The sequence below is a fragment of the Hydractinia symbiolongicarpus genome, chromosome 12 (genome assembly GCF_029227915.1).
Source record: "Hydractinia symbiolongicarpus strain clone_291-10 chromosome 12, HSymV2.1, whole genome shotgun sequence".
Classification (NCBI taxonomy): Eukaryota; Metazoa; Cnidaria; class Hydrozoa; order Anthoathecata; family Hydractiniidae; genus Hydractinia; species Hydractinia symbiolongicarpus.
Genome location: NC_079886.1, coordinates 5,600,399 through 5,626,686, shown reverse-complemented (window position 1 = coordinate 5,626,686; position 26,288 = coordinate 5,600,399). Strand labels below are relative to the sequence as shown.

Below are 26,288 nucleotides of genomic sequence, written 5' to 3'. Positions count from 1 at the left end.
GACAGAATGATAGAGATAGACAAAGCGATAGAGGTAGAAAGCACATAGCCAGTACCCCACAAAGTTGGTAGAATCTAGACTAAGTTGTTTGCGCTGAACCTTGAGAATTGGAGGATCTTGGAGTGTTGGGATTTTTTTAAGCGATTTATAAAAACGTTTGTTAATAACATAGTTCTCCTTAGGTATTCCTTAGTCACCATAGTGGTCTTCGGCGCACACATACTAACTCTAGAAGCACTGTTGTGTGGGCAAAATATACTAAATTAAATTTATGCCAAAATGTTTGTTTTTCGGATATTTACAAACACGATCGCATCTGGAATAATATTTAAATTTACGGTGGAATATTTTTACCATAGTTGCCTATAGCTTAAATAGCCGCCTGTATGATACTCGTATAAGTTTTAGTCACACAAACCAAATTACACTTTCCACAAACAAAACTACTGTCGCCGTCATTTATAACTATCGCTGTCACTTATAACTGTCACTGTCACTTAATGCTGTCACCGACAGTTATACCTGTTGTGTCACTTGTGACCGTAACCACATGCTATACAACTCGTCTTATATCAGCATGTTATACTTGACGCTGAAATTATTGGTAAAACGCACGAACTTTTAACGTGCCTTTCGCGAAGAAAGTGACGTATTTAGATAGAATTACAAGCGACACTTGACTAGTAAAGACAGGGATTGTATGTTTTGGTATTAACTGGGAAATTGCAACCTGTACCGAAAATGTGACTAAAGTGAATTGTCATTCATGTAACATACCCACCATGGTACAAATGTTAATGTTTGAATTTTTCTTCCTTCTCCAAAAAATATAGCTAGTTAGTCCAGTCAAAAATATAATTATCTAAGGAATCTAGTAACAATTTTATACTTTGTACTCACTTCATTAATAAGTAAAAAGAACAAAAATTAGAGCATTAACTCTTTCTCGTCCTCAGAGTTTCTAGGCTCATGAAATACTGTTACGGAGCGGTCAACAAATATCCTCGCAAAGTCCTGGCACAGTTCAGTCAACTGACACAAAAATGTACATTTTTACTAGGCGTTTTTTATATTACTAATATTATATTACTAATAATTTGATGAATAAGGGTCCAAAGGGTCAAAAGAAAACAGGAAGTTTTTAAGAATTTTTTTGAATTTCAGTGAAAGAGACATCACTAGTAAAGTCTTTACTAATTGCGGGGTTTTTTGAGTGGCAACACTTCTGCTAGTGAAATGTGGTTTATCTAGGTATTAGTAGGACCTTTTAATTATGTTTTTTCTCATCTTATTCTTCTCTAAGGACTTTAACTTCATCAATTAAGCTGGTTTAGCAGCATATGATTCTCTGTAAGCCTACGGGAATAAAATGCAGCTGGCTATACAGGAGCAGATCGTTAAATCTAAAATATTTTCTTAGTATGTCTGTACGTGACAATTAACCTTTTAGTGTGCTTTGACTGTGATAAATAATTGTACGTTTCCAAAAAGGATTTTGTAGTTAAATATTTCATCGCTACATGTTAGAGCTCGTTCTTGAGGAACATCTATTTTCAATATGTTGTCCTTTATTGTAGTAGCCTGTCAGTTAAAAGTAAGCTAAATGAGGAAAAAATACGACTAATACTTTTCCCAATATTTTTTAATTTCTCAGAAAAAGTTAATTTGTTAAAACTTCACATCCTGTTTACTGGAAATTTGGCAACTAAAAAGAAACAAGAAGCCCTGGGGGCTCTAAGAATTTCCGCTCGCTACCAAAATATTCGATGACAACATGCTAATTCGTTGTGTTATCGTGCCAAACATTCGAAGAGGCTTGGTGCATGAAGCTTAAGTGCATGAAGATAAAGCACACAAGTGACATTATATCTTACAACAAACGCAAACAAAACGAAACGTGTCATAATAAACTACATTTTAAAAGAAATTGCTAAAAATACAGCCTATCATTTATGGTTGAAAGTCTTGCGATTGAAACGTTTATGGTCTTAAACGGCAATCAGTTAACAAAAAAACAAAATTTTGATGTGACCGTCATTTTCAGCATAGATTTTTTATTAACTGTGCCAATTTTTGTCGAAAATAAAGTAGTTTTAATTTTTGGACAAATTTTGGCCTGAAATGACATTTAAGTGACAAAAAATCAAACTTTGGTATCATCATCATTTTCAGCATACTTTATTTGTTAACTGTACCAAATTTGACCGAAAATGGCATTTAGGTGGCAAAAAATCAATATTTTGGTCTCACCATCATGTTCAGCATACTTTATTCGTTTACTGTGCCAAATTTTGTTGAAAATAAAGTAGTTCTAATTTTTGGACCAATTTTGCCTAAAATGACATTTAGCGATAAAAATCAAACTTATCATGTCACCATTATGTTCAGCATACTTTTTTTGTTAACTGTGACAAATTTTGTCGAAAACAAATACCAATTTTGGTCTGAAACGTCATTTACTAGTAGTTAGGGAGCATGGGAAAAGTACGAAGTTAAAATCTATGACGTTGCAATTGACCATTTGAGACAGGGTTAGTTAGTTAGTCAGGTAAACCAATACTATCCTTCTTTCAGAGGAACGTGAAATCCCAGGGTCGATTTTTTCTCAAAAAATGCTCTGAAAGAAAAAAAACGACGGTTTTAAAGAATTTCCTACGCCTTCGGGCGCGGAAATTCAACAAGTAACTTCATTATCGCATAAAAACGACAATTAAATATTTTGCAAGATGAAAGGGGCATTCAAAGAAGTTTTTTTCTATTCGTACGAAAAGAAAAAGACAAGGTATAACTAACCTGAGTACAAAATTACAGTCAAAACAATAAGATTTGCTACAATTAAATTTTAAGTAGATTCTGGGATACATTGAAAAGATTCTCTATTCTTTAAAAGACTTCATTTTCTTTCTCAACCGTCTCAGTTATCCCTGCCGACCTCAAACCATTAAAACTCAAGTCACTATGGCTGTTTCTGTGGTTGTACATGTCAACAATTCATTAAGGATATATAACTTTTATCTGGCTTGGTTCCAATAAAACTTTAACATCAGCAGCAGTTTGCCTTCATTCAGCTTCTTGGCAATTTCTTTTGTATACCATGTGTTGTACTTGTCCTTGATAAAAATTTAAATGATTTATTGACGGTGATATACAAGGACTGGAAATTCTTGCAAGGTTGTGAGGAACGATAATGACTAAGCAGTTATTTTTTTGACAAAAACCCATTACTTAATCGTCGTCCTGTTCTTTGAAAGTAAAGACCTTACGGAAATCGCGATGTTTAAAAGACGTCGATGCTTCCGCATAATTTTTGCCGTACGTCGTATTCAACATTTGCCGGAGATGCGAAAACCCATCACAACGAACTAAGAAAAATGGCGCGAATTTTGTAAACAAACATTTCAGTAAGTGAAAGCATGCAAAACTTCAGGGAAACTAGAGAAACCTTGCTCTATTTTTATTCAGAAAATTTATTAACTGATGAAGAGTTTTGTTTACTCTATGACTTGAATACCTCTAAGAACACTGATTTCGACTACACATGTTATAACAAGTTTTACCTAAACGAAAGAAGCGACGATAATGTGGTTGCTAAGTTCAGATTTATAAAGACTGACATTTTACGGTTTGTCCGTGCTCTTGATATGGCAAATGAAATAAAATGCTACTTTTATAATGACCTAAAAGTTGATTTGTTGGAAGCACTGTGTGTGGTTTTGAGTAGACTAGCCTACCCCTGTAGATACTTCGATATGATTTCTCGATTTGGTAGGGCTTTACCGTAGCTAAGCATGATTTTTAACCAAACAATCGATTTCATAGATAGCAACTGGGAACATTTAGTGCATAACATGAATCAACCCTGGCTAACACCAGGAAATTTGATGTTATTTGCAAATGCACTACATATGAGGGGTGCTGCACTTGACAACGTTTGGGGATTTATGGATGAGACTGTGAGAGCCTGTTGTCGACCACAAGTTGCACCTAGAATGTTATAAAATGGACACAAAAGGCATCGTGCTTTGAAATATTAGGCTTTCAGTACTCCTAACAGATTGGTTGCTAATTTATACGGTCCAGTGGAGGGAAAGAGACATGAGTGTGCCCTTCTTGCAATGTCAGGTTTGTTACAAACACTTCAATAGTTCTCCCATGGTCCTAATGAAGAAATACTTTGCATATATGGCGATCCTGAATATCCCCTCAGAAGACACCTGCTCAGTCCCTATGCTGGAGCAAATTTGAATCAACAACAAAAAGACTTCAACGAAATCATGAATGCTGCTAGGGTGTCTGTTAAGTGGGTGTTGGGTGGAATTATAAATCATGTCAAACATACAGAATTTAAGAAGGATATGAAAGTTGGCCTGAGTAGTGTAGGAAAAATGTACAAAGTTAGTGCAAATGCACATGGGTGTTTGTATAAAAATCAAACCTCACATTTTTTATAACCTTGATCCACCTTTGTTGGAACAATACTTTAATTAATAACAAAATACAAATATAAAGGGCATGTGTAACTAATCTGCCAACTTTGTTAGTAAATTGATCATTGCATTAGATTGGGAAATTAAAGTTTCCTCCCTAGCCTTGGTTACTTTTAACTCCTCTCTTCGGAATTCTAATTTGTCTTTTCTTAGTTGGAAGCCTTTTTCAGATTTCTTACGTAAATATGCAATAGTATCACCACCAGAAGACAGTTTCTTAGGAGTTTCATCTTAAAAATCTCCCTCTTATTTTCGTTTTCCTGTTTCAGATAATCTCTCAGTACACATTTTGCGCATATATTCAGCCTGATGTGTGTGCAAACGTTTAGCTTCATTTTCACGTCGTATATTTCCTGCAAAAGTTCATTGGTCTCTTACAGTGGTTCAATTTCAAGTTTTTACTTTTTTCTTAGTTTTTCTTCCATAAAAAAGATTCTCATAATTTTTTCAACTTGTCTCTTAGGGCTTTCTGATCTACTCTAAACCGTAAAATTTTACTTTTGTTTAAATTAGCTGCAATTTCTTCAAGACACAATCCTTGTTCTTGTGATCCATTTTTTTTCGAAAACAAATCAGCAACCAAAACTTCTCTCAAAAACATTACCTCGTGCTAAGAAATCCAATACATTTTTCTAAGAAAACAACAGGCTCAGGTATTATGCTCATGGTTAAACTTCAAATAGACATATTGTGTGTATTTCATAAAAACACATACTGAACATTCATGTATCAAGTGATTGCTTTATGCTACCAAAAAAAGTTGAAAACTTTTTTATAAACCTATTTTCATTCTGTTGTTGGGCACTGTTTTCCCGCATAATATAAACAAAAAGTACAAAAAAGTTTAGCTGGATGTAGCTAAAGTCAGCTACAAAAATACTGCTAGCAATTTTTGCAATCAAATAATACTAAATAAATAATATACTCAATGTATAAGTAAGTTCGATATAATAGAAGACGGTAATAATCAAAACCAGTGTAAAAATGAACCAAAAAGTGTAAGATAAGTACAAAATTTTACTTACGCTCTATCTGCGACGTATCAAAGTCAGTTTTCGCGTCCTCGCGTTTGCAACAGAACGGTAGAATGAGGGAATCCTCATCTCGCGCTTGCTCAGTTGAAGTAAATATGTAAGATACGTCGTCGTCCTCCCCTTCGTCGCGCTTTTCGTAAGTTCCAATGACCATTATGACACGACCCATTTGGGCAACCATGTGTTTCGCGAACAACTTTAACTTTAAGAAACAGTATCTTTTTAAAGGGGAATTAAGCCTCAAACTTAAATAGCATTATTTCGGTTAACATTATGTTCATTTCCCAAATTCTGTTTAAAATAAAAAAATATATATTATTTGGGTTGATTTTAATATAAAAGTTTCCCCTTCTATGAGCGAACGGTAAGCGCCATTTAAATTTTCTGAGGCCACGGATGATTCTGGAGACTTTTATATCGTGACGTATCTTACGCTGAAGAAGCATAAGCTTGCGCTGAGCGCAAGCAGCGAGATATGGACAATTTAAGCTCCTGCTCTGACTCCCCTATTGCTAGAATATTCAAGTGACTCTAGTGAAATGTCAGTAACAGGATACATGAATAAGCCTGAATACTCCAAAGCAGAACTTGAAAAAGTAACTTATGAATCTAGTGATAGCAAAGAAAAAGACGCATTAAATGTTCGAGCAGAATTGAAAATTTGCATTGGTGTACCTGTACATGTTGCGTTATTTTCATTTCCTTCACTCTTGTGGAATGCAAGTGTTGCCAAGAATTTTCCAATTTATTGAATGACAAGTTGAATAATAACAAATGCATCACGATGCACAAGGATTTTGAAATTTTATGTTTGAACCGCACAGTGTTAGAGACAGCCAGCATACGACATCGACGATACCAGAAAAAATATAATGAACTCTCCACATATACTAATAAGTAAGTTTTTCTTCAAAAAAAATATTTTTCTTGTAAATATTTTCAAAGACCATATTTCTTATAGTCACACCAAAATAAAACCTTTTTATTTCCTCGCTTTTCGCTTTACAATCTTACAGGTCCATGCGCTATGAAAATACACACCATCGCGGATTATTTTGATAAATTAAAAATAATGTCATTCCTTGAATAACAAATAAAAAAGGAGAAGAGCCCTTGTGCCTCAAAAAATTTTTTTTCAAAGAAGTTTTGATAAATAAACAATTCACGGTGCGACGCAATGGAATCGTGTTTAAAATCATCGGGCAACTCCTACTACTACGACGCGCGAAATGGGAATGTAGCCTGTGTTTTAGCCTCTAACGGGGTCGAGGCTACATACTGAATCGTTAAACTTACGCATGTACGTTTTCTATGTGTATTATGGAATTTAAAGTGCGTGAGTCCGTCCGATCACAAAATAAACACTCAAAAAACACAGTACAGTTGTTTGTAGGTCTTTCACCTTTTTGCCTTTTTGTGTAACCTTTTTATTTTTGTAATATTTGTTTTTTGTATGTTCTAAAATGTTAAGATCTTAAACGCACCAGACTTAGGATTTTTGGCTGGGAAGGAAGATTTTGAAGGGTAGCTAGGCTAGAGCCTTACTTATTACTAATCTGTATGGTATAAAGAGCTTTTTATCCTACCCAACATTTATTTATTTTTATGTTGATACTATAGCCATTTAGCTAGCTCCTACCTTTGGCTAAAAAGTGAGAGTAAGAAAATGCAGTTTGGTTACTGTAATTTTCTTAAGCAATAATACTTATGCTAAATGCAGTTACCTGGTAGCTATATCTTTTCTTATTTTCTTATTTTCCTGAAAACTTTTTCTGCAAATAAAATTGCAATGTAGCTTTTTCGAAAAATGGTATTACGCCTCTATACGCCTGTTCAGCTCTTAACTGTACTAAGTGCTTAGCCCAGTCTGCTTTTTGGTAAAGGCTGTTACGCCTATGGGCATGCGCAGCACGGTTTACCTGTACCAACTCACTGTGACAATTAATTTTTAATCTTTCCGGAATCACGCCTGTACGGATGTGCAATAGTGTTTCTCTGGACTAACCGCTCAGCTCTGTGTCTGCGAGAAAGTTTTTTTTAAAAAGGTATTATCCATATATATAAAAGGTATTATCCATATACGCTGTGCAACACGGTTTAACTATACTAAGCACTCAGCTCGCTGTCACAATTAATTTCTTAACTTTAACAAAAACTCATTCCGCAGAATGAAATAATATTAACCGATTGCAGATATCGTTTTGACTTTAACATGGCGATTACTGTTGTCAACTTTTATGCTAGAAAAGGGATGTAAATTCAAAGAATTTCAATTTTTTTTATATACCATTAAAATATGTAGGGTTTGTAAAAGATATTTTCGAAGAAAAAAAGTTTGGGTTTAATTCCCCTTTAAATAAGCTGATGGATTTTTCCCGTGTTTCACCAATGGTTTTGTGAAAACGTATTTACAGAAGTTTCTAAAAACTTATATTTTGGCAAACAACGTTTTGTTTTTCCATCATCAGTTTTAGCGGCTCTGGTACCAATCATCATCAATTTTTCCTTTTTCATCATTTAATCGTAAACTAAATTTAGGCGACCATTTTTTTTAAAGATCTATTCTTATTTTTACTCTTATCATTCTCGGTTATAATAAACCTGAGCTTTGGATAAACATTATTGAACTTTTAACTGCTGCATGAGTACTATGACGAAGTGCATAGTTTCAGATATCCCTTTTGACTGTTATTGATATAATTGTCAGAAATATTCAAATATCAGGATTTTGGTATAAAAGAAAAAATCAATGAAAGATGCGTTCAGAAATGTATAGCTAAAGTAAAATTCGTCGATGATTAGAACGGGTAACACGCGACACCGTTCTCGTCCCCAGGGTCTTGTGGCCCCTGCCGTTATTACGGAGTGGCCAACAACCTTTTCGCCGCTATCAACTTCATCAACAAGGCAAAATGCCCTGGGAACGAGGTTGACGCGACACACTAATTGATTGACGATACGGAAATAGTTGTAATCTTTCTAAAAGCTTTTTTAACACAGCTAGTTAATTACAAACATTATAATGAAAGTAATAAATTATGAGAAAACTAAACCTGTTATTCATTCTTTTTATATTTCCTAGACGATTAAGAAATACATAATAAACGATTGCCACGGGTGGTACCGTCGTCCTCGGTCATTGCACAGATCTCACAGGCTTAGTTCTCATTATGATTCTCAGGCGAGATGTGATTCCGTTTCCCGTCCATAACTTTTAATAGCCTTTTAACAAGACTTGGCATACTTATAGCACGTCATTACAGGAACAAAATAACAACATCAGCACTTCCTTGTGACGTCTCGAAACCTTTAAATTTCTCCAAACTAACTGCTGACAGTATAATTACTTAATTTTTAGATTGAATGTTAGCAATATGCAAAATATAAAAATAAGCGCCTTACGCGAACTAATTTTGTTTCCTTTGTCTTTTTATTTATTCGTGGCTCCTCCATTATCGAATAACCTGTGGTATAAAATCCGTGTTGTTGTCTATTTTATTATATATTTGTTTCATATTTCGTTTTGTTTTGGTATGATGTTTTAAGATATTTCGCACTAATGATAAACTATTATCGCAGTGAAGCCTCGTGCACTGTCATATATTTTTTTCCTTGATTTTTTCGTTTTTACTTTCTTCGTCTAAGAAACTGGAAAAATATATGCCATATTGTACTCTGCACCGCATTTAGGTGAAAAAACGCAGAGATGAAAACATTACATAGGAAAAAAGTTTATAATAAAATAGACAGTTGAGCATTAATTCCTTGAAAGTTTTCCTGTGATTACATTTCCTTAACCAATTGTTCTGCCACCTTGAATTAGGCGCGCCTGATTTTGTCGTGGTCAAACTTACCACACAGCATTTAGTCGTTTGTTTTTGTCTCTGTTCGAAAAGAACTTGACAAAAACAAAAATCATGTGGTTTTTAGAACGTTTTTGTGTCTCCTTTCAAGAGAATATTCTTTGAAAGAAAAACAATTAAATTTACAGATTGTTTTTTCAAGAAACACATATCCAATCGTTTTCATAGGTAAAATAATATGTATAGTAGCTAAAGAAATATATTTACATATACTCAGGGAATATGTATCTATATATAAAATAATATTAGTAATACTACTAACAAAAAGATATTTAGCTCCAGATTATCGTAAAAGACAAACTCCCTTAATCTGTCGTCAATGGATAGTATGTAACATTTTAGTGCTTTATATGGTCTTATTGAAAATATTAAAATAGAAAAAGTCTACTTGTATTCTCTTCTTTCCATGCATTTTTCCGACTTCACATAATCCTGTCGTTTTTACTTCTTAATTTTTCCTCGTAGTGAGGCCTAAAATCTCTTTTTGTCTTCAGAAAGACAACTCTTATCAGCGTTTAAAATTATTTTAGATAACGGGTACCGGGTTTGAAAGTGATCTTCTTCTAGAAATCATAACAAACAGGAACAAAATTAATACAACATTAATACCAATGTAAAATACATTCATATATTCAAAGTACACGCCGATTAGTAAGCCCCCAATAATGCGACCACTTTGAACGGCAAATGTTCGAACGCCTTCGATAAAACCTTGATTATATGAAAATGCAAGTTTCGCACATATAACAACACTAAATGCTTGATCGGAAAGAAGGAAGAGGATTAAAGCGAATAAAGTTATTATTATCCATAAATACCACGTCTTTTCGTTCCCGACTTTATGATAAGTTAGAAGCTGTAGCGAAGTTACGATCATTATCGATATTACGCTTACTAGACCAGTATAATATAACTGTTTGTCAGACATTTTCCAACATACTAGAACTAAGACGAGAGCTGTGCTTAAAGCTGATAGAGCAACAAAAGACCAGTTTAAGAAGGCATAGCTAAAATTCAACTTGTCTATGATTAGTATAGGTAGTACGCGAAACATTATTTGATCAACGATGCCGTAAAACACTGATAGTGTTATAATCAGCAATGCATCTGCAGTTTGTAGAATTCTTTTCATTATGTCCATGGTGGATTCAGAGCGAGAAGGCTTGCTGCTGGTATATTCGTTGACTTCCGTAGTGTCTCGCTTCATGTCATACTCTCGCGAGAGATCATAAGATAGAAATACGACAGATAAAAGAATAGCAACAGAAATTAAGAAAAGAACTGGCCCAATTACGTTTGCGTACGTTATATGAATTTCACCAATCCAGAAGTCTATATTTATGAACAAAATTGAAACACAAGGTCCAAACGCATAACCAATCATGATGATTCCGTTTAACAATGGGATTCGCTGCATTAATTCTTTGCTTGTGAAAGACCTTGCTACTTCTGAAATTATAACTGGCGCAAATGCAATGTTAAAGCCACTCAAGAAACGTCCGGCTAATGGAAATACTGGTGACGTATGTATTGGATACAAAATGCTACCAGCAATGGATAAACACAATACCCCAATGAAACATAATTTCATTCTCCGTGTTTTATCGACAAATCTGGTCACAATAGGTGGGAAAAACAAGGATGGAACGTAAAATGCAGCAGTTATTAAACCATAATATAACTTGTCGTTTCCAGTTTTAAGAAGTGTTGAAACATATATCCACAATGTTGCGTTGATGCAACCCAGTTCGAGACCAATAAGAAAATAAAAAACTACAAAAACTAAAAATGTTGATGTTCGTTTCTTTTTCCATTGTAACAATTCAGTTTGAGATAGCATTTTTACTTCGTTAATTAAAGAACTTTTAGTTTAAAGATTCTCTTCTATCTCTCGTAGATGATTTTCTCAGGTAAGATTAGAACACTACTTAGATTTTAAACAGATTCTGTCTGGTTTTTGTTTTTTAATAATTTTAATATCCATCTGGTAATGAAAGCCCTATTGTGTCCGTTTGTCTCTCAACACCACCGCAGGGGTCTTACATCTATTAAAAAAAGAGACTCGATTTTGGGGGATGTTAAGTTGAGGTTAACTACAAGGCGTCAATCGTTTGTATCTCATAGGGGTGTCTTTTAACAACATTTAAATCATTTAAAAGATAACATGCAATGATATATACCGTTGAAGGTATTCTGATACCAGTAGCGGTGTCTCTCAACAAAACGCAGTGAGCGTTGAAAATTTAAAAATGGATTATACTGTACACAAATACAGGACAATAGAACAAATTCAATTAGAGAGCATTAGCTAACAAATACTTTGAAAACAAAGATGTACGATACTGATTGCAATTTTTTATAGTAATACACGTATTCTTTCTTCTTTCTGACGTTCCAACGTTCAGCCCAACCTCGTTCCCAGGGCAATTTTTCGCTTTTTTGATATCCGAGACGGCGCGAAGAAATGACCCTGGGCCAGGCTGGTTAAAATCAGCACGATTCGTGCTGATTTTTTATTTATGCAAAATTTGGTCATTTTGTTAAGAATTGCATGCGGACCACCGGGAACACCGTATTCCTATATTTTATGCAAAACAATCTTAGATCGAAATCAAGGATAGAGTTTTATTTTTAATCAGAAACAAGTTAGCTAAAGTGTTTTGCGTTTTTGCTTCAAGAAAACATGATTACAGTGTTGCCTTCGCTTTTTTTGGCTACAAACAAATTTTAAATATGTATTTATTTTAAAGTTTTCAGCCATCTATGCTAGCTAGCTAGCGAAGCTCCAAGACGTACTTTTGTAGCTACAAAGGTTGTGCAAACCAAGGTAGCTAGCTATACACTTTTTAATTATGATTTTTAGCCATCTTTATTTATTATTATAGTTAAAAGTGAAAGTACTTTTAGCTAGCTATAGCTAGCTACCAAGCCACAGAATTCTCAGAGGGTTTTGTGATTAGAATTACTGAAATTATTGAAATTATTTACCCAGGATAGCCTCTTTAGTTCCTGTTGGTATTGCTATCAACAAGGGTCCTGCGAAGGAACTCCTAGCACATTTAAGGCCATTTAAGCTACGAAAGTTGTGCAAGCATAGCAATCACTCAACTAGACAACTGCCTAAGATATCAATCATATTCCCATGCTGAACGCTAAGCAGAAAGGATAGATTCACACTTTTATGGTCTCTGACATGACTCGGTGGGGTTTGAACCCAAGACCTTCCGCACTGAAAGCGAACGCTCTACCACAAGGCTAGCTAGTTAAGGTTTTAGTATTTTTTTAGACACATGCAGTCTTTCTAATTCCATTTTTGTGAACCTCTATAAACCTAAGTTGAGGCTTTATCACGCCGGCATTATAGTGGTATGGTGTAGCTATATATTATACTAGTATTGAGTCATCAACGTAACCATATGTCAGTCAGATACAGATTAGATATATACGTTTTGACGTATATAATAACTGGCTACTTTTGTCTGTTATTGTTGTAACGTGCATATAAACCTAAATAAACTCGTATTGTCTAAAAATTTTTACAATTGTTAGGTCAAAATTTATAATTGTCTTTAAAAAAAATCTTATCGCTTTGCTTTGAAGGCTTAAATTTGGAAAGTATAGCAATTACAGAGTCATTTTTATGCTAATCCCATCAGACCAGCCTAAAAGCATCTCCAAACAAGTTTTAACTCAATATCTTTCTTTTTCATCCTTCTTTTTTATCATATTGCAGTTTCGGTTTTCACGAAACGGTTCCTGGAAACTCATTTACAACTAAATGGCCACTATGGTCAAACCAATTGACTTTTTTCAATAAATTTATGTTTGTTGCTTTACTAAGAGATTAAAGTCATGAAACATAGGATGTTGCATTTCATGCAGTCAGAGAAAATATTTATTTAATCTGTAAAATAGATTGTTATTTAATCCGTAATCGATTTAATTAAGCGTATAACTTTTAGTTAATTAAATGGTATGAACTTTTTAATCCAGTTTTTAAATCTTTTTCAACCAAATCAACAGCATATGATTTTATTTTTTTGTTTATGTGTTCTGCACGGAAAGAATATTAGCTAGAGTGTAAAAAAAGGTCTGTTCGGGAGAAATAGAATTAGTTATGTATACCTGTATATACCTTGTGTTGTATTTAAGCTAGCTAGATAGCTGCTAAACATGTCTTCAAGGAAACCTTCATTGTATTTTTTACTACACCCTGTGCACAAAAGCTAGCATAGCTAGCTTTAGAGTCTAGTAGCTACCTTCTCAACTGCACTGCAAGAAAGCAGAAGCTTACTTTAACAGCCTCTGGGTACAACTAAAAGCTATTTAATTTTGTTTGCACGTTAAGCAATACAAACAATGCCACATATTTTATTTTTTACAAAAATAAATTCAGTCCAGCAGAACATTAACATTCCAGTGTCCCGTTCGCACATAAACTTAGCCGCCATTATTGTTTTTCTGTTATTATTCAATTTTTTGCGCATAAATTAATTTATCTTCATAATTAACGGAAACTTGACAAACCAATCAGATAGCAGAACTGACCAGTGTGGCCCAGGGTCATTTCTTCTCGCCGTCCGAGATTGTCAGAAAGAGAAAAATGGGCCTGAGGACGAGGTTCCGTTCAGCCAGATGACAATTAAAAAATTATCTATATGTACGAACGCCTGAATGGTAAAGTAAATTAAAATAGGAAATCACAAAGTAAATTTAATGATTATGATAAATCAGCCAACAATGATAAGAAAAGTTTTAAAAACACATGTTAAAATTTTATTTTTAATTTATACAATTTAATGAGGAAAAACAAAATTTATCACTGGAAACCAACAAGACAGAAAAAACGCGTAAAGATATTGTTTACTACCAACCCCCTTCCCAGTGTTCTTTTTTTTTTTGACAATCTCGGATAATCACGCCGTTCGAGATTGTCGCAGAGAGAAAAGGAGTCCTGGGAACGAGGTTGTTATACCCCGCGATGTTAACAGTTGCAGTTCAAACGGGAGCTTTAAATACACTAGGAATTTCTTCGAGGACCCTCGTTGATAGCAGTGACGATAGGAACAGAAGAAGCTATCCTGGTAATAATTTCAATAATAATGCTCCTCAGCCAGTAGGCTGCGCATTCTCCCCTAAGCGACTGGGTAGAAACGTGAGAATGCACCAGTCTTTTTGTCTGCGATGTCGGCGTTACTGCGCAGAATTGGGCGTTTCGACCGTTCTGCGCTCGGCAAAAACCACTATTATTTATGGTAAATAATACAACAAGAAGCTTAGACATTATTAAAAAAGAAACAGAGTCAAAAAAGTTTCTTTTTTTATAATGTTCAAGCTTCTGGTTATATTACTTATCATCAGCTTATTTGCTCGAACCGATATTTTTGAATACTATCATTTAGAGTTTTAAAATTAACCAACCAGCATAAGATTATATCCTAGTTCGTAAACATTGATAGATGAACTGTGAGAAATTGAAAGTGTGTGTGCCTAATATAGAAAGAAAATAAATGATTACTTGTGGATACGATCTTCTTAATATCTGACAATTTTGAAATGTTATTTTATTCTAACTTAACAATAGGCTTCGTAAAGTGCATAAATAGATCATTGCACCGAAATCTCGCACTAATCCTTCACTTAGTTATCAAATAACTACTTGATAGTCAACACATGACTTCTATATTCATCCTTTGTGTTAAGATTCGGTTTAATTGCATTGATATTTAAAGCCTCTAACGTCATTAGATGTGCTAGAGATCGCGACAAGAGTGCGATTATATTCTTTGAAATGATTACCGACATAACATGATACACACCGCGAACACGTAATTTTATATACCGCATGGTTTGTGATAGATTTTTCCACACTTAGTGTTAATGATGGTAATAAGTTCTTCATTTTTTTGAGAGTAGCCATAACCTTGTATTTAATCTTCTAAGCGAACTTAGAAGTCGTGCCTTAACCATATGAAATGGTGAAAGCGGTATATAGAAATAATGATAGTGAATGGATGGAGTGGTAGACATAAATATAATGATAGAGAGAGACATAGTGATAGAGATAGAAAGCACATAGCCTGCACCCAACGAATTTGACAGAATCTAGACTAAGTTGTTTGTACTGGATCTTGGGATTTTTTTTTCAACGGGTCTATAAAAGAGTTTGTTAACAACATCTCTCTTAGGTATTATTATTATTATTATTATATTGAATTTATGCCAAAATGTTTGTTTTTCGAATATTTACAGCCACGATTGTAACTAGAAAAATACTTAAATTTGCGGCGGAATATTTTCAAAATAGTTGTCTATAGTTTAAATAGCTAGTATAATACCCGTATAAGTTTAAGTCCCATAAGCTAATTTACACGAAACTTTTCACAAACAAAAGTCACTTCTGTAGCAACTTGGCCTTTTTCTCGCTAGAAATGACTTTTGAAATATTCCACGCAAGGACGCTAGGTAAATATACCATTGCCCACATGTAACAGGTATAACAGATTACTTTAATTAATATTTGCTAAAAATTTCAACATCATATGTTGCGAATAACCAGAATATTTTCGAAGCACACTTGTCTTCACTAGTTCAATGTCGCCGTATATTATACTAGTAACTTAAATTTATATCCGCAAATTATAACTGTTGCCGTCATTTATAACTTTCCCTGTCATTTATAACTTCCTTGTCATTTATAACTGTCGCCGTCACTTATGACTGTCACGGCATGCTATTCAACTGGTCTTATTTTAGCTTGTTATACTTTTCGCCGGACTTATTGGTATAACGAGCTCCTAAAAAACTAACTGTCGGTTACGAACTTTTAACGTACTTTTCGCGAAGTAAATGACGTATTAAGGTGGCTTTAGAAAATATTTAAGTACCAGTTATAACATGCGGCGACAGTTAAAGCTTGTGGTTAGATGTACAAAACAACACTGAACTAGTAAAGACAGGGATTGTATGTTTTGTTATTAACTAAGCATTTGCAACTTATACTGAAAATTTTCAGCGAATGTGACTAAAGTGGATTGTCATTCATTTCACATACGCACCACGGCACAAATGTCAATAGACAGACCTTGTTTGAATTTTTCTTCCTTCTCCACTTTAAGCTTCTGGCTTAAACCTTTACACTTTTGCAAAACTCAAAGTCAATAATATAGCTAGTTAGTCCAGTCAAAATTATATGTAGTCAAGAAATTTAGCAAAATTTTTACACTTCGTAATAACTTCTTTAATAGGTAGGAAGTAGAAAAATAGAGTATGACCTAATTCTCCTCGCCAAGGTTTCTTAGCCCCTAAACGTTGCTACAAAGCGGCCAACAATGACCCTGGCACAGACTGGTCAACTGATACAAAGTTTTACTAGACACTTTTTAAATTTCTTAGTTAACAAGATGCAAATTCTACCTTCACTTTAATAGAAGAATTTGATAAAGAAGGACCAAGGGGGATCAAAAGAACACAGAGTTGTTCAAGAAATTCTTTGAATTTTAATGTAAAGGACGTCATATGTAAGTGCTCACTAACTGCGAAAGGTTGTTGAGTGGCAGCTCTTGTACTAGTATGGTGTGGTACATATTAGCAGGACTTTTTAAATTTGTCTTCTCTTCATCTTATTCTTCTCTAAGAACTTTATCTTCGTCAATCAAGGTCTAGCTGCATATGATTCACCGTGAGTCTACAGGAATAAAATGCAGCTGGTTTCGTGTTATACAAGGGCAGATGGGTAAATCTATGAAATTTTCTTAGTACGTCTTGACCTTTTGGTTTTCTTTTACTGTGATAACCAGTACATTCTAAAAAATGATTTGGTAGTTACATATTTTATCGTTACGTTCGAGCTGGTTGTTGAGGAACATCTTTTTAAATATGTTGTCGTTTAGTGTAGTGGTAACATAATAACCGTTAAACTAAAGAGCTTAAAATTTGTATGACGATTGATTAGAATATTTTGTTATAAACCTGTACTTTATCGGGAAAAAAAAGTCTGGGAAAAAATTCCGGGAAAAAATTCGGGGAAAAAAGTTGTGGGAAAAGTCGGAAGTTTTCCCCGTATAAACTTATCTCCGACTATTACTTAACTAACATAAGTACATTACAATTAAAACAATAAGATTTGCTGAAAATAAAATTTTTAATAAGAAAAGTTTTAAAAACACATGTTAAAATTTTATTTTTAATTTATAACTTTATAAATTGCTAAAGTGCTACTTTATAAATTAAAAATAAAATTTTAACATGTGTTTTTAAAACTTTTCTTATTTATTTGTTGGCTGATTTATCATAATAAAATTTTCAATTAAGTTGATCCCGGGATACAGTAAAGAGATTTTCTATTCTTTGAAAGACTTCATTTGCTTTTTCAACCGCTTCAGTTATCCCTGTTAACCATTACAAATTAAGTCACTATGGCTTTTTCAGTATTCGTACATGTCAACAATCCATTTAGGATATATAGGTTATGTCTGGCTTGGTTTCAATAAAACTTCAACATTAGCTTGGCAACCTCTTTTGCGTACCATATGTTGTACCTGTCCTTGATAAAACTTTTAGATGGCTTGTTGACGGTGATATGCAAGGATAATGACTAAACAGTTGTTTTTTTGATAAAAAACCATTACTTCATCGTCGTCTTGTTCCTTGAAAGTGTCGATGATGACACTACTTATGTTCACTACTTTTGTTCCCCTGGGTAACCATGTATTTCACGAACAGCTTTGACTATAGCAATCATTATCTTTTTAAATAAGCTGACGGATTTTTCCGCGTTTGACCAATGGGTTTCTGAAAGTGTGTTATCAAAAGTTTATGGAAACTTATATTTTGGCAAACAAAGCGGTTCTGGTACCAATCATCGTCGATATTATCTTTTTTAATCGGAAACTAAAGTTAGGCGACCTATTCCTTTTTTCACTCTTATCATTCTGCAATTATGATTTCCAATTATAAACAATTGTTCTAATGAGCGTGAGCTTTCTATAAACTTTAATGAATCTTTTGATTACTGCAAGCGTACTATGGCGAAGTGCATAGTTCCAAACCTTCCTTTTGGTTTCTTTAGGGATATCTTTATAAGATATCCCTAATCATAAGATAGAAATATCACCGTTAAAAGAATAGCAACCAGAAATTAAGAAAGGAACTGACCCGATTACGTTTGCGTACGTTATATGAATTCCACCAATCCAGAAATCTATGTTTATGAACAAAATTGAAATACAAGGTCCAAACGCATAACCAATCATGATGATTCCGTTTAACAATGGGATTCGCTGCATTAATTCTTTAAAAGTGAAAGACCTTGCTACTTCTGAAATCATAACTGGCGCAAATGCAATGTTAAAGCAACTCAAGATCGTCCGACTAATGGAAATACTGGAGACGTATGTATTGGATACAAAATGCTACCAGCAATGGATAAACACAATATCCCAATTAAACATAATTTCATTCTCCGTGTTTTATCTACAAATCTGGACACAATAGGTGGGAAAAACAAGGATGGAACATAAAATGCAGCATTTATTAATCCATAATAACTTTTCGTTTCCAGTTTTATCCACAATGTTGCGTTGATGCAACCCAGTTCGAGACCAATAAGGTAATAAAAAAATAGAAAAACTACATATGTTGATGTTCGTTTTTTCTTCCATTGCAACAATTCAGTTTGAGATAGCATTTTTACTTCGTTGAGTAGAGAGTTTTTACTTGAGACATTTTCTTTGATTTTATTCCCTCGCTAAAAGTTTACGTTTTCCTCTAAAATGATAGTGAAAATTAAATGATTGGATGCAATAATGTTGAAACAAATACAGTAGTAAAAAAAACATTAATACATCACTCGCAGATAATTTTCTTAGGTATACATATTCGCTACGTTCTATGTGTGGCCTCCCATGACTATGGTATACTAAATATAACATTGGTTATTACTACTTGTTTTTAGGAAAAATTTATTTACTATTGAAATCTCAAACAGACTAATTTTATAGTTCTTTAATTATTAATAATTTTAATACCCATCTGGTAGTAATAGCCATATTTTTCCGTTCATCTCCATAATTTATACAAACATAACTTTAACACAAATGGATGCACAAAATGGCAGTCAGCAGATTACAAACCACCACGGAGGTCTTAGATCTATTAAGAAAAAAAAATTTAAGGCGTCAATCGTTAATATCTCATTACGGCACCTTTTACCGCATTTTAATTGTTTTAAACATGTGATGATATATATATAGCGATGAAGGTATTATGATGCTAATAGCGGGGGGATACGCTATAATAAGTACAACATTTTTTCTCATTATAACTGTATGTTATATTAAAATTAAATGACCAGCAAAAACGTTTTTTTATTCCATGCATTTTTGTATTGGCCTTTATGGCCTAAATTTTGAAAATTTGTGTGGTGAAAAGGTACATATTGTAAAATAATCAAATGGCTTATAAAACGACAGAATTCAATTTCTAAATTTATAATTGTAAAGGTCACACCATTCCAATATTACTGTATAAGAACTACTCAAGCATTATTTTAATTTATAGTATATACCATTTGCGTATGTTAGCACAAGAAGGAAATATAAACAACAGATCACAAAATTGACGAAATCCAGTTAAAAAAAAGTTAAAAAGTCAATTTCAGAGTTGTAATAATAGAATAATCTATAAATAAGGAATTTACGTTATATGGTCCTGCTTTTACAAAAATTTTCCGGTCAGATTGTCACGTGGTACAATCTTATCACCTAATAAAAACTCAACTAAAACTACACAATATGACAGGTTTGAAGTTAGAAAACAAAAAAACTGTGAAAAGTCCAGCCCTTCTACTTATGAAGAGGTCCTGGGTGAGCGATGTGTTTTTCCTCATTATATTGACTACCCTGAAAAATACGGACCTGTAACTGGCTTAAAAGTATCAGGTGACATTTCCCTTCCCAAAGAATGCCTGAGCAAGCGCAAAAAAAAGATGTAAACTAAAACATGTTTATGGCGATATATATATAAATTTAAAAATATAGCTATACTAGCTGTTTCCCGTGGAAGAATCCACTGTATTCCATTTAATTTATGTAGCAGATAAACAAACAATACAGCAGTGCGCATCTTACATCTGCATTATTATATAAATGACCAAAAAAATTAAAGGTTTTCAACAACTGCAGTATTTATGTGACATTTAAAATCTAAATCTACTAAAATTACTTGCCATCTTACCATCTGACAAATGCGAAAATTATTCGGAAAGAAGTTTCCAAAAGCATTTCAACATACATCTCACCCATAAAATTTAAATCACTCAAAACGCCACATATATACAAAAAAGTTGATCAATGTCAAACACAAATCTCTCTCATTGTATATGTTAAAATCAGTTAGTTTATTGCAAGCCCTGCCAAAGGTTGACACACAATGTGAAAAATAAACAATAAATTGTGCCTCTGACAGAATTTTTTATCTAAGGTGTAAAAAAAGGGATTTGCAAGGACAAATTATAATGCAATAAAACATTATTTGATATATTGCATACAGTCCTTCCTCACCAAACTTTAGACAAAATGCCAACAAAATAACGGTGTTTAAATCTAAAATTAATAAAGTCCTTTTAGCAATTTGCATGCTGTTTTACCATCAATAAAGTAAACAAAATTTCAAATCTCACATAGTATTCTGTCACAAATTTTCATAAAATATATATATAAGTCATAATGAGTCATGTTAAACAACAGCAATCAATCTGTATATAAGTTCATTTTATGTCAATTTTTGCACCAATTTTGCAACACAAAATACAAATTCTAAATAATACTAAAATCTCTTATTTTGGTCCTCCGCATACCGACGGTCTCCCACAAAAGTTTAATCAAAATGTAAAAAATGAGAGGTAACGACAAAATCAAAGTTTGCAAAATTTAACTATTTCAGTACATATATCTACTGCGTATGCCCTCTAAAACAATATTTTAATCCAAAATGCCAAAGAAAAACAGTTTGCAACAAAAATCAGTTATTTCGATAATATTGCATACACTCTTTCCCCACAAAAGCTTCACAAACTGTAAAAAAAAGAATGGTTGTAGGGAGTGCTTCTGATTCAACAAAAAAAGTTTTTTTGACATATTGCATCTAGCCCTTACCCATTAAATCTTACACAAAATTTCCAAAACTATATACGATTTAGAACACATCAAATTTAAATCGAGAAGGATCAGTCATTTCGATATATTGCACGGAGTCCTCCCCAGTAAGAATTTATACAAAATATAGAAAAACAAAGCTTGCAAGGTGTAAAATTGAATTCTTCTTCTGTGTATATATATATGGTCCTTCCTCGCAAAATTAACATAAAATGTCAAAAAGGTTCAGATATAACATCTAACACAACAAAAATCAGTTCTATCAGTATATGTCATGCCATTGTCTTCCACCAAATGTTCCCCTTAAAGTTTCACAGACACAGCCTGTAAATTAAAAACAACTAAGATCAGGCATTTTGGTCTATTTCATACCATTCTGTTCCAAATAACTTATAAAATGTAAAAGTTCTTTTAGCATGCTGATTAAGGTTTTTGCCCACAAATTCTTACATGAAAATGTCAAAACCACAATTTGAAACAAATTAAATTTACATTTTAAAAATAAGTAATTTCTGAACTTTATTTTCAGAATATTTGGAGGAAAAGAACTTCGCAAACCAAAAAAAACCAGGAAAATGTTTAAAATCTTCAGGGTTAATAACGTTTGATGGGTTTTGTGGAAATATATATACTGGGAATCTTTAGTTTCAAGCTAGCATTAGCTAGCTACAGCAGCTAATAGCTAGTCACTTAAATATAAACTGGAGACTTAGCTAGGTATAAAGAACATGGCTACATATATATATATATTCCTAGCTAGCGAGCTAGTTGTTGGTGGTGGTTGGCTTTTTATGATGCTAGCTATAAAACATGTCTGGCAACAATAATATAATCAAAACTGAAAATAAAACATGAAAAAACCTTACAGAACCTTGCTATGATTAATTTATAAAACCATGCTCTTCTTCAAATGTTTTTTTAAAGATTTATTTTGAATGAAAGAGTATAGAATACTCAAAAAGAACAGCCATCTTTTTCGTAAACACAATTTCCGTTTTATGCTAGGAACTTCATTTAACAGTCCGTATGCTTTGTGAATATCTAATACCGTTTCATATGTAGCGATACCTATATATATATGTTAACATAGAGTTTTTTGGCATAAGGGTATATATATTTATATCGTTATTAGCAGCGGGTTATATATTTACACCTTATGTGCGATTTCTATGAAGTACATCCCTAATCTTTTTAGTTAAATTTTAGTGTACAGCCACGTCATAAGAAAGTGACCCGTGATTTCCGTGTCGTGGACTCACAGTTTTACTCACGCAAGGGAATCAATATATAAGATATACACATGTAAATATAGTTCCATTCTTCAAAATTTAGCTAAATAAATCAGCAGGATTCTTCAGTGTTATTTCAACTTCACATGATGTTTCCAAATATATCAAGAGACAATCAAACATTTCGCAATATTTTTCTTCTTGTATATAAACAAACGGTCCACTAACGGATTATCTAATGTTATTTTGTAAAAATCCAGTAAAATGGATATCAATTTGAATAGAATTTTAATGCGCACTAACATAAGTTTAATCTACGTCTCTATTTCTTCCTCTGTGCTTAAAACAAGGTTTTTTAAGCATTCTTGGTAGAGGGAATGTAATACACTTCATTCAACATATAACAGGTTTAACTGTGGAGACCAAAAAACACAAACTTGACTAGAAGCTATAAAGCAGCTAGCTAGCTAAATAAACTCTTAGGAAAAAATATTGGAGTCTTGCCATGCAACGACAGTAACAAGAATGTCAATGGAGGATCTTGGACTTTCTTGTAATGTTGCTCACACCTATCTGATATGCAGTAAGGAAACTCCTAACTAAGCAGGGTATGCTAATTAGTCAATTCTCTAATTTAACTGTAAGACGAAGCAATATTTAGGTTATATATAACATTTTTTAAGATCACAGTTCATCCTCTTTTGATACGCAAGCACTAAATCTATCATTTTTCCCTCCCAAATATAAAACTAGGCTCTGTGTATTAGCTATGTACACAATTTTAAAAAGACATAGGAGAGATTGGTTCTTTTTCACTTATTTAAGCGATTCTATGTAGGTGATTCAAGCCTCGTACGCTTTAAAAATGGTGAAAAACAAATGATTCGCCAAAATAGGATTCCGTGATTTGGAATTAGTTAGCTTAATTAGGCATTCGTCATCCAAGTTAAGCTAGATTTTTCTGCAAATTGGATCAGTACGTAGCTAGGTAGCTCTGCTGTAGCTAGCTAGCCTATTATAGTTAGCTACCGCCTCTAACAGCATACGTAGGCTAGTGGTATAGTTCATAAGCTATACCACTATACCACACAGAAGTTTCGGCGATTTAACACAGATCGGCAATTAAAAGGTCTTTACAAACAAACAAGATACTGTGGTTTCGACAATCGTCCAACTTATGACGATACATTTTTTCTGAAGTTATTTCAGAAGAAAAACCCTTTTGTTCGCCAAGTATATATATTTATTCCAACAAAAACATCAACTACAATTATTAGGATAGTTTTTATAGAAAAAGACTTTTTTTTAAGTTGTCAAACAGCACCACCTGTAGATGCGCCTCAGTCAGTAGGCTGCGCAATCTTGCCTTGGTGTGTAGACTGTGTAAACACTGTGAAAAATTCGATAGTCGTAATTTCTGCGATGTCAGTATTACTGCGCAGAATTGGCAGAGCTGGAAGTTAGTTAAATTAAGTATCATTCATAGTTTTAAATTTAACCAACTAACCAAATGTTATATGTTCGTTCGTAAATATTGGTAAATGAACTGTGAGAAATTCAAAGTGCGTGTCTAATATAGAATGAATATAAATAATTTTGTGGGTACAATCCACTAAATATTTGACGATTTTGAAATGTTACCTTATTCCAATTTAATAATAGGCATTCTATTGTATATGAAAAAGAGATAAAATTATAATTGCAATGTGCCAACAATGTATTAAAATATTTTAACAATATATTTCGAAAAAATATTTCACCATCAGGTCTAAAAGTAAAACCTTATAAACAAGTTAAAACAGTTAAATAAAAATAAAAGATATCATACAAATCACCAAACTCTCGCACTAACCCTTTACTTAATTACCAATGTCACATGCAACTAAAGCTTGATAATTAACACATGACTTCTATATTTATCTTTTGTGTTAAGATTCGATATAATCGCATTGATATTCAATTCCTCCAACGTCATTAGATGTGCTACAAATCGTGATGATCAGTGATAGTAGGTTGCCATTACATTATTTGTAATGAAATGACGGCTTGTTGACTTCTATATTTTCATCCTCTGAGTTAACCCTAATCGGTCCGGTTTTTTTCCGAACATATTATGACCGGGGGGAGGGGGGGGGGTTCCGCTGTGTTGTAAGTTTCAAGTTCTAAGGATGATCCTAACAATAGTTATTATATTTCCCCCGTCAGAGATTTTATGGGTAGTTTCGAGTGATAGCCAGTATCAAAGCCTGTGAAAGACATAGGACGTAAATATTTGGCATGAAGGTGTCTAATAGAGAAATATTGAAACTCAGTAAGTATCATAGCCATGAAGCATAGCGTTAAAGAGTTAGTAAAATAAAAACGTCAGAGGTGGGGAGAGATCTCCCCCCTCCCCGCAGACCGAATAGGGTTAAGACTTTATATAAATGCATTGATATTTAATTCCTCCAACGTTTTTAGATGTACTACAAATCGTGACAATCAGTAATAGTAGGGTTCAATTACATTATTTAAAATGAAATGACGGCTTGTTGACTGGGTGTAACACGATACACACCGAAATTACGTAATTTTATAACACATCGCTATTGAGAGACTTTTCCACACTTGGTTTTAATAATGAGAATATGTTTTTCATTTTCTGGAGAGTAGCAATAACTTTTTTTATTTAATTTATAGGCGAATTTGGAAGTCGTAGTACGGACATATTAAATAGCAAAAGCGGTATATAGACATAGGTTGATAGAGATACACAGAGTAATAGAGTTAGACAGGGTGATAGAGATAGACAAAGTGATAAAGATGGACAGAGTGATAGATATAGACAGGGCGATAGAGATAGACAAAGTCATAGAGATGGACAGAGTGATAGATATAGACAGGGCGATAGAGATAGACAAAGTCATAGAGATGGACAGAGTGATAGATATAGACAGGGCGATAGAGATAGACAGAGTAATAGAAATGACATAATGATATTTATAGACAGGGTGATAGAGATAGCCACCTAGATATTTTCGGCAAAATAACCTGGCCTTGCTGTAAATGCTTCACCGTAGCCAATGAAGAAAACTAGTTCAGGAAAATGAGTCTACAGAAATAAAATGTAGCTGGCTTCGTGTTATGCAAAGGCAAAAGATATATGAAGTTATTTGGGTGTGTTTAGACGTTTAAAATTAACCTTCCGATTTGCTTAGACTTTGATGAACAATTGTACATTTCAAACATGATTTTGCAGTTACATATTTTTTTCACTACGCGTTAGAGCTGACTCTTGATGAACATCTGTTTTAAATTTGTTATCGTTTACGCTAGTACCTCGTCAGCTTCTAAGCCGAGTGTAATAACCTTTGAACTAGAGAGCTTAAAATTGTATTGTGCTAGACTACAAAACAGGCTGGAAAAAAGGTCGGGGAAAAAGTCCAAAGATATTCCTTACTAAACCTTACTAATTTTCCCCGACCATTTTTTCAGTAAAATTAATTTGTCTGAACGCTGCATCCTGTTTACTGCAATTTTG

At 33.5% G+C, this 26,288-nt stretch overlaps 1 protein-coding gene across 1 annotated transcript; it reads right to left on the bottom strand.

Moving 5' to 3' along the window:
• Positions 1-9,609: 9,609 nt before the first annotated feature.
• On the bottom strand, positions 9,610-11,300 carry LOC130622371 (putative transporter AmpG 1). The gene has a single exon (XM_057437828.1). It carries the CDS (start codon positions 11,222-11,224, stop codon positions 9,911-9,913), a length of 1,314 nt encoding a protein of 437 aa, XP_057293811.1. The 5' UTR covers positions 11,225-11,300; the 3' UTR covers positions 9,610-9,910.
• Between the last annotated feature and the right edge of the window lie 14,988 nt (positions 11,301-26,288).

Bases quoted from the DNA above. Each gene is read 5' to 3' on its own strand.
- LOC130622371 (XM_057437828.1), bottom strand. From the start codon at position 11,224: ATGCTATCTCAAACTGAATTGTTACAATGGAAAAAGAAACGAACATCA.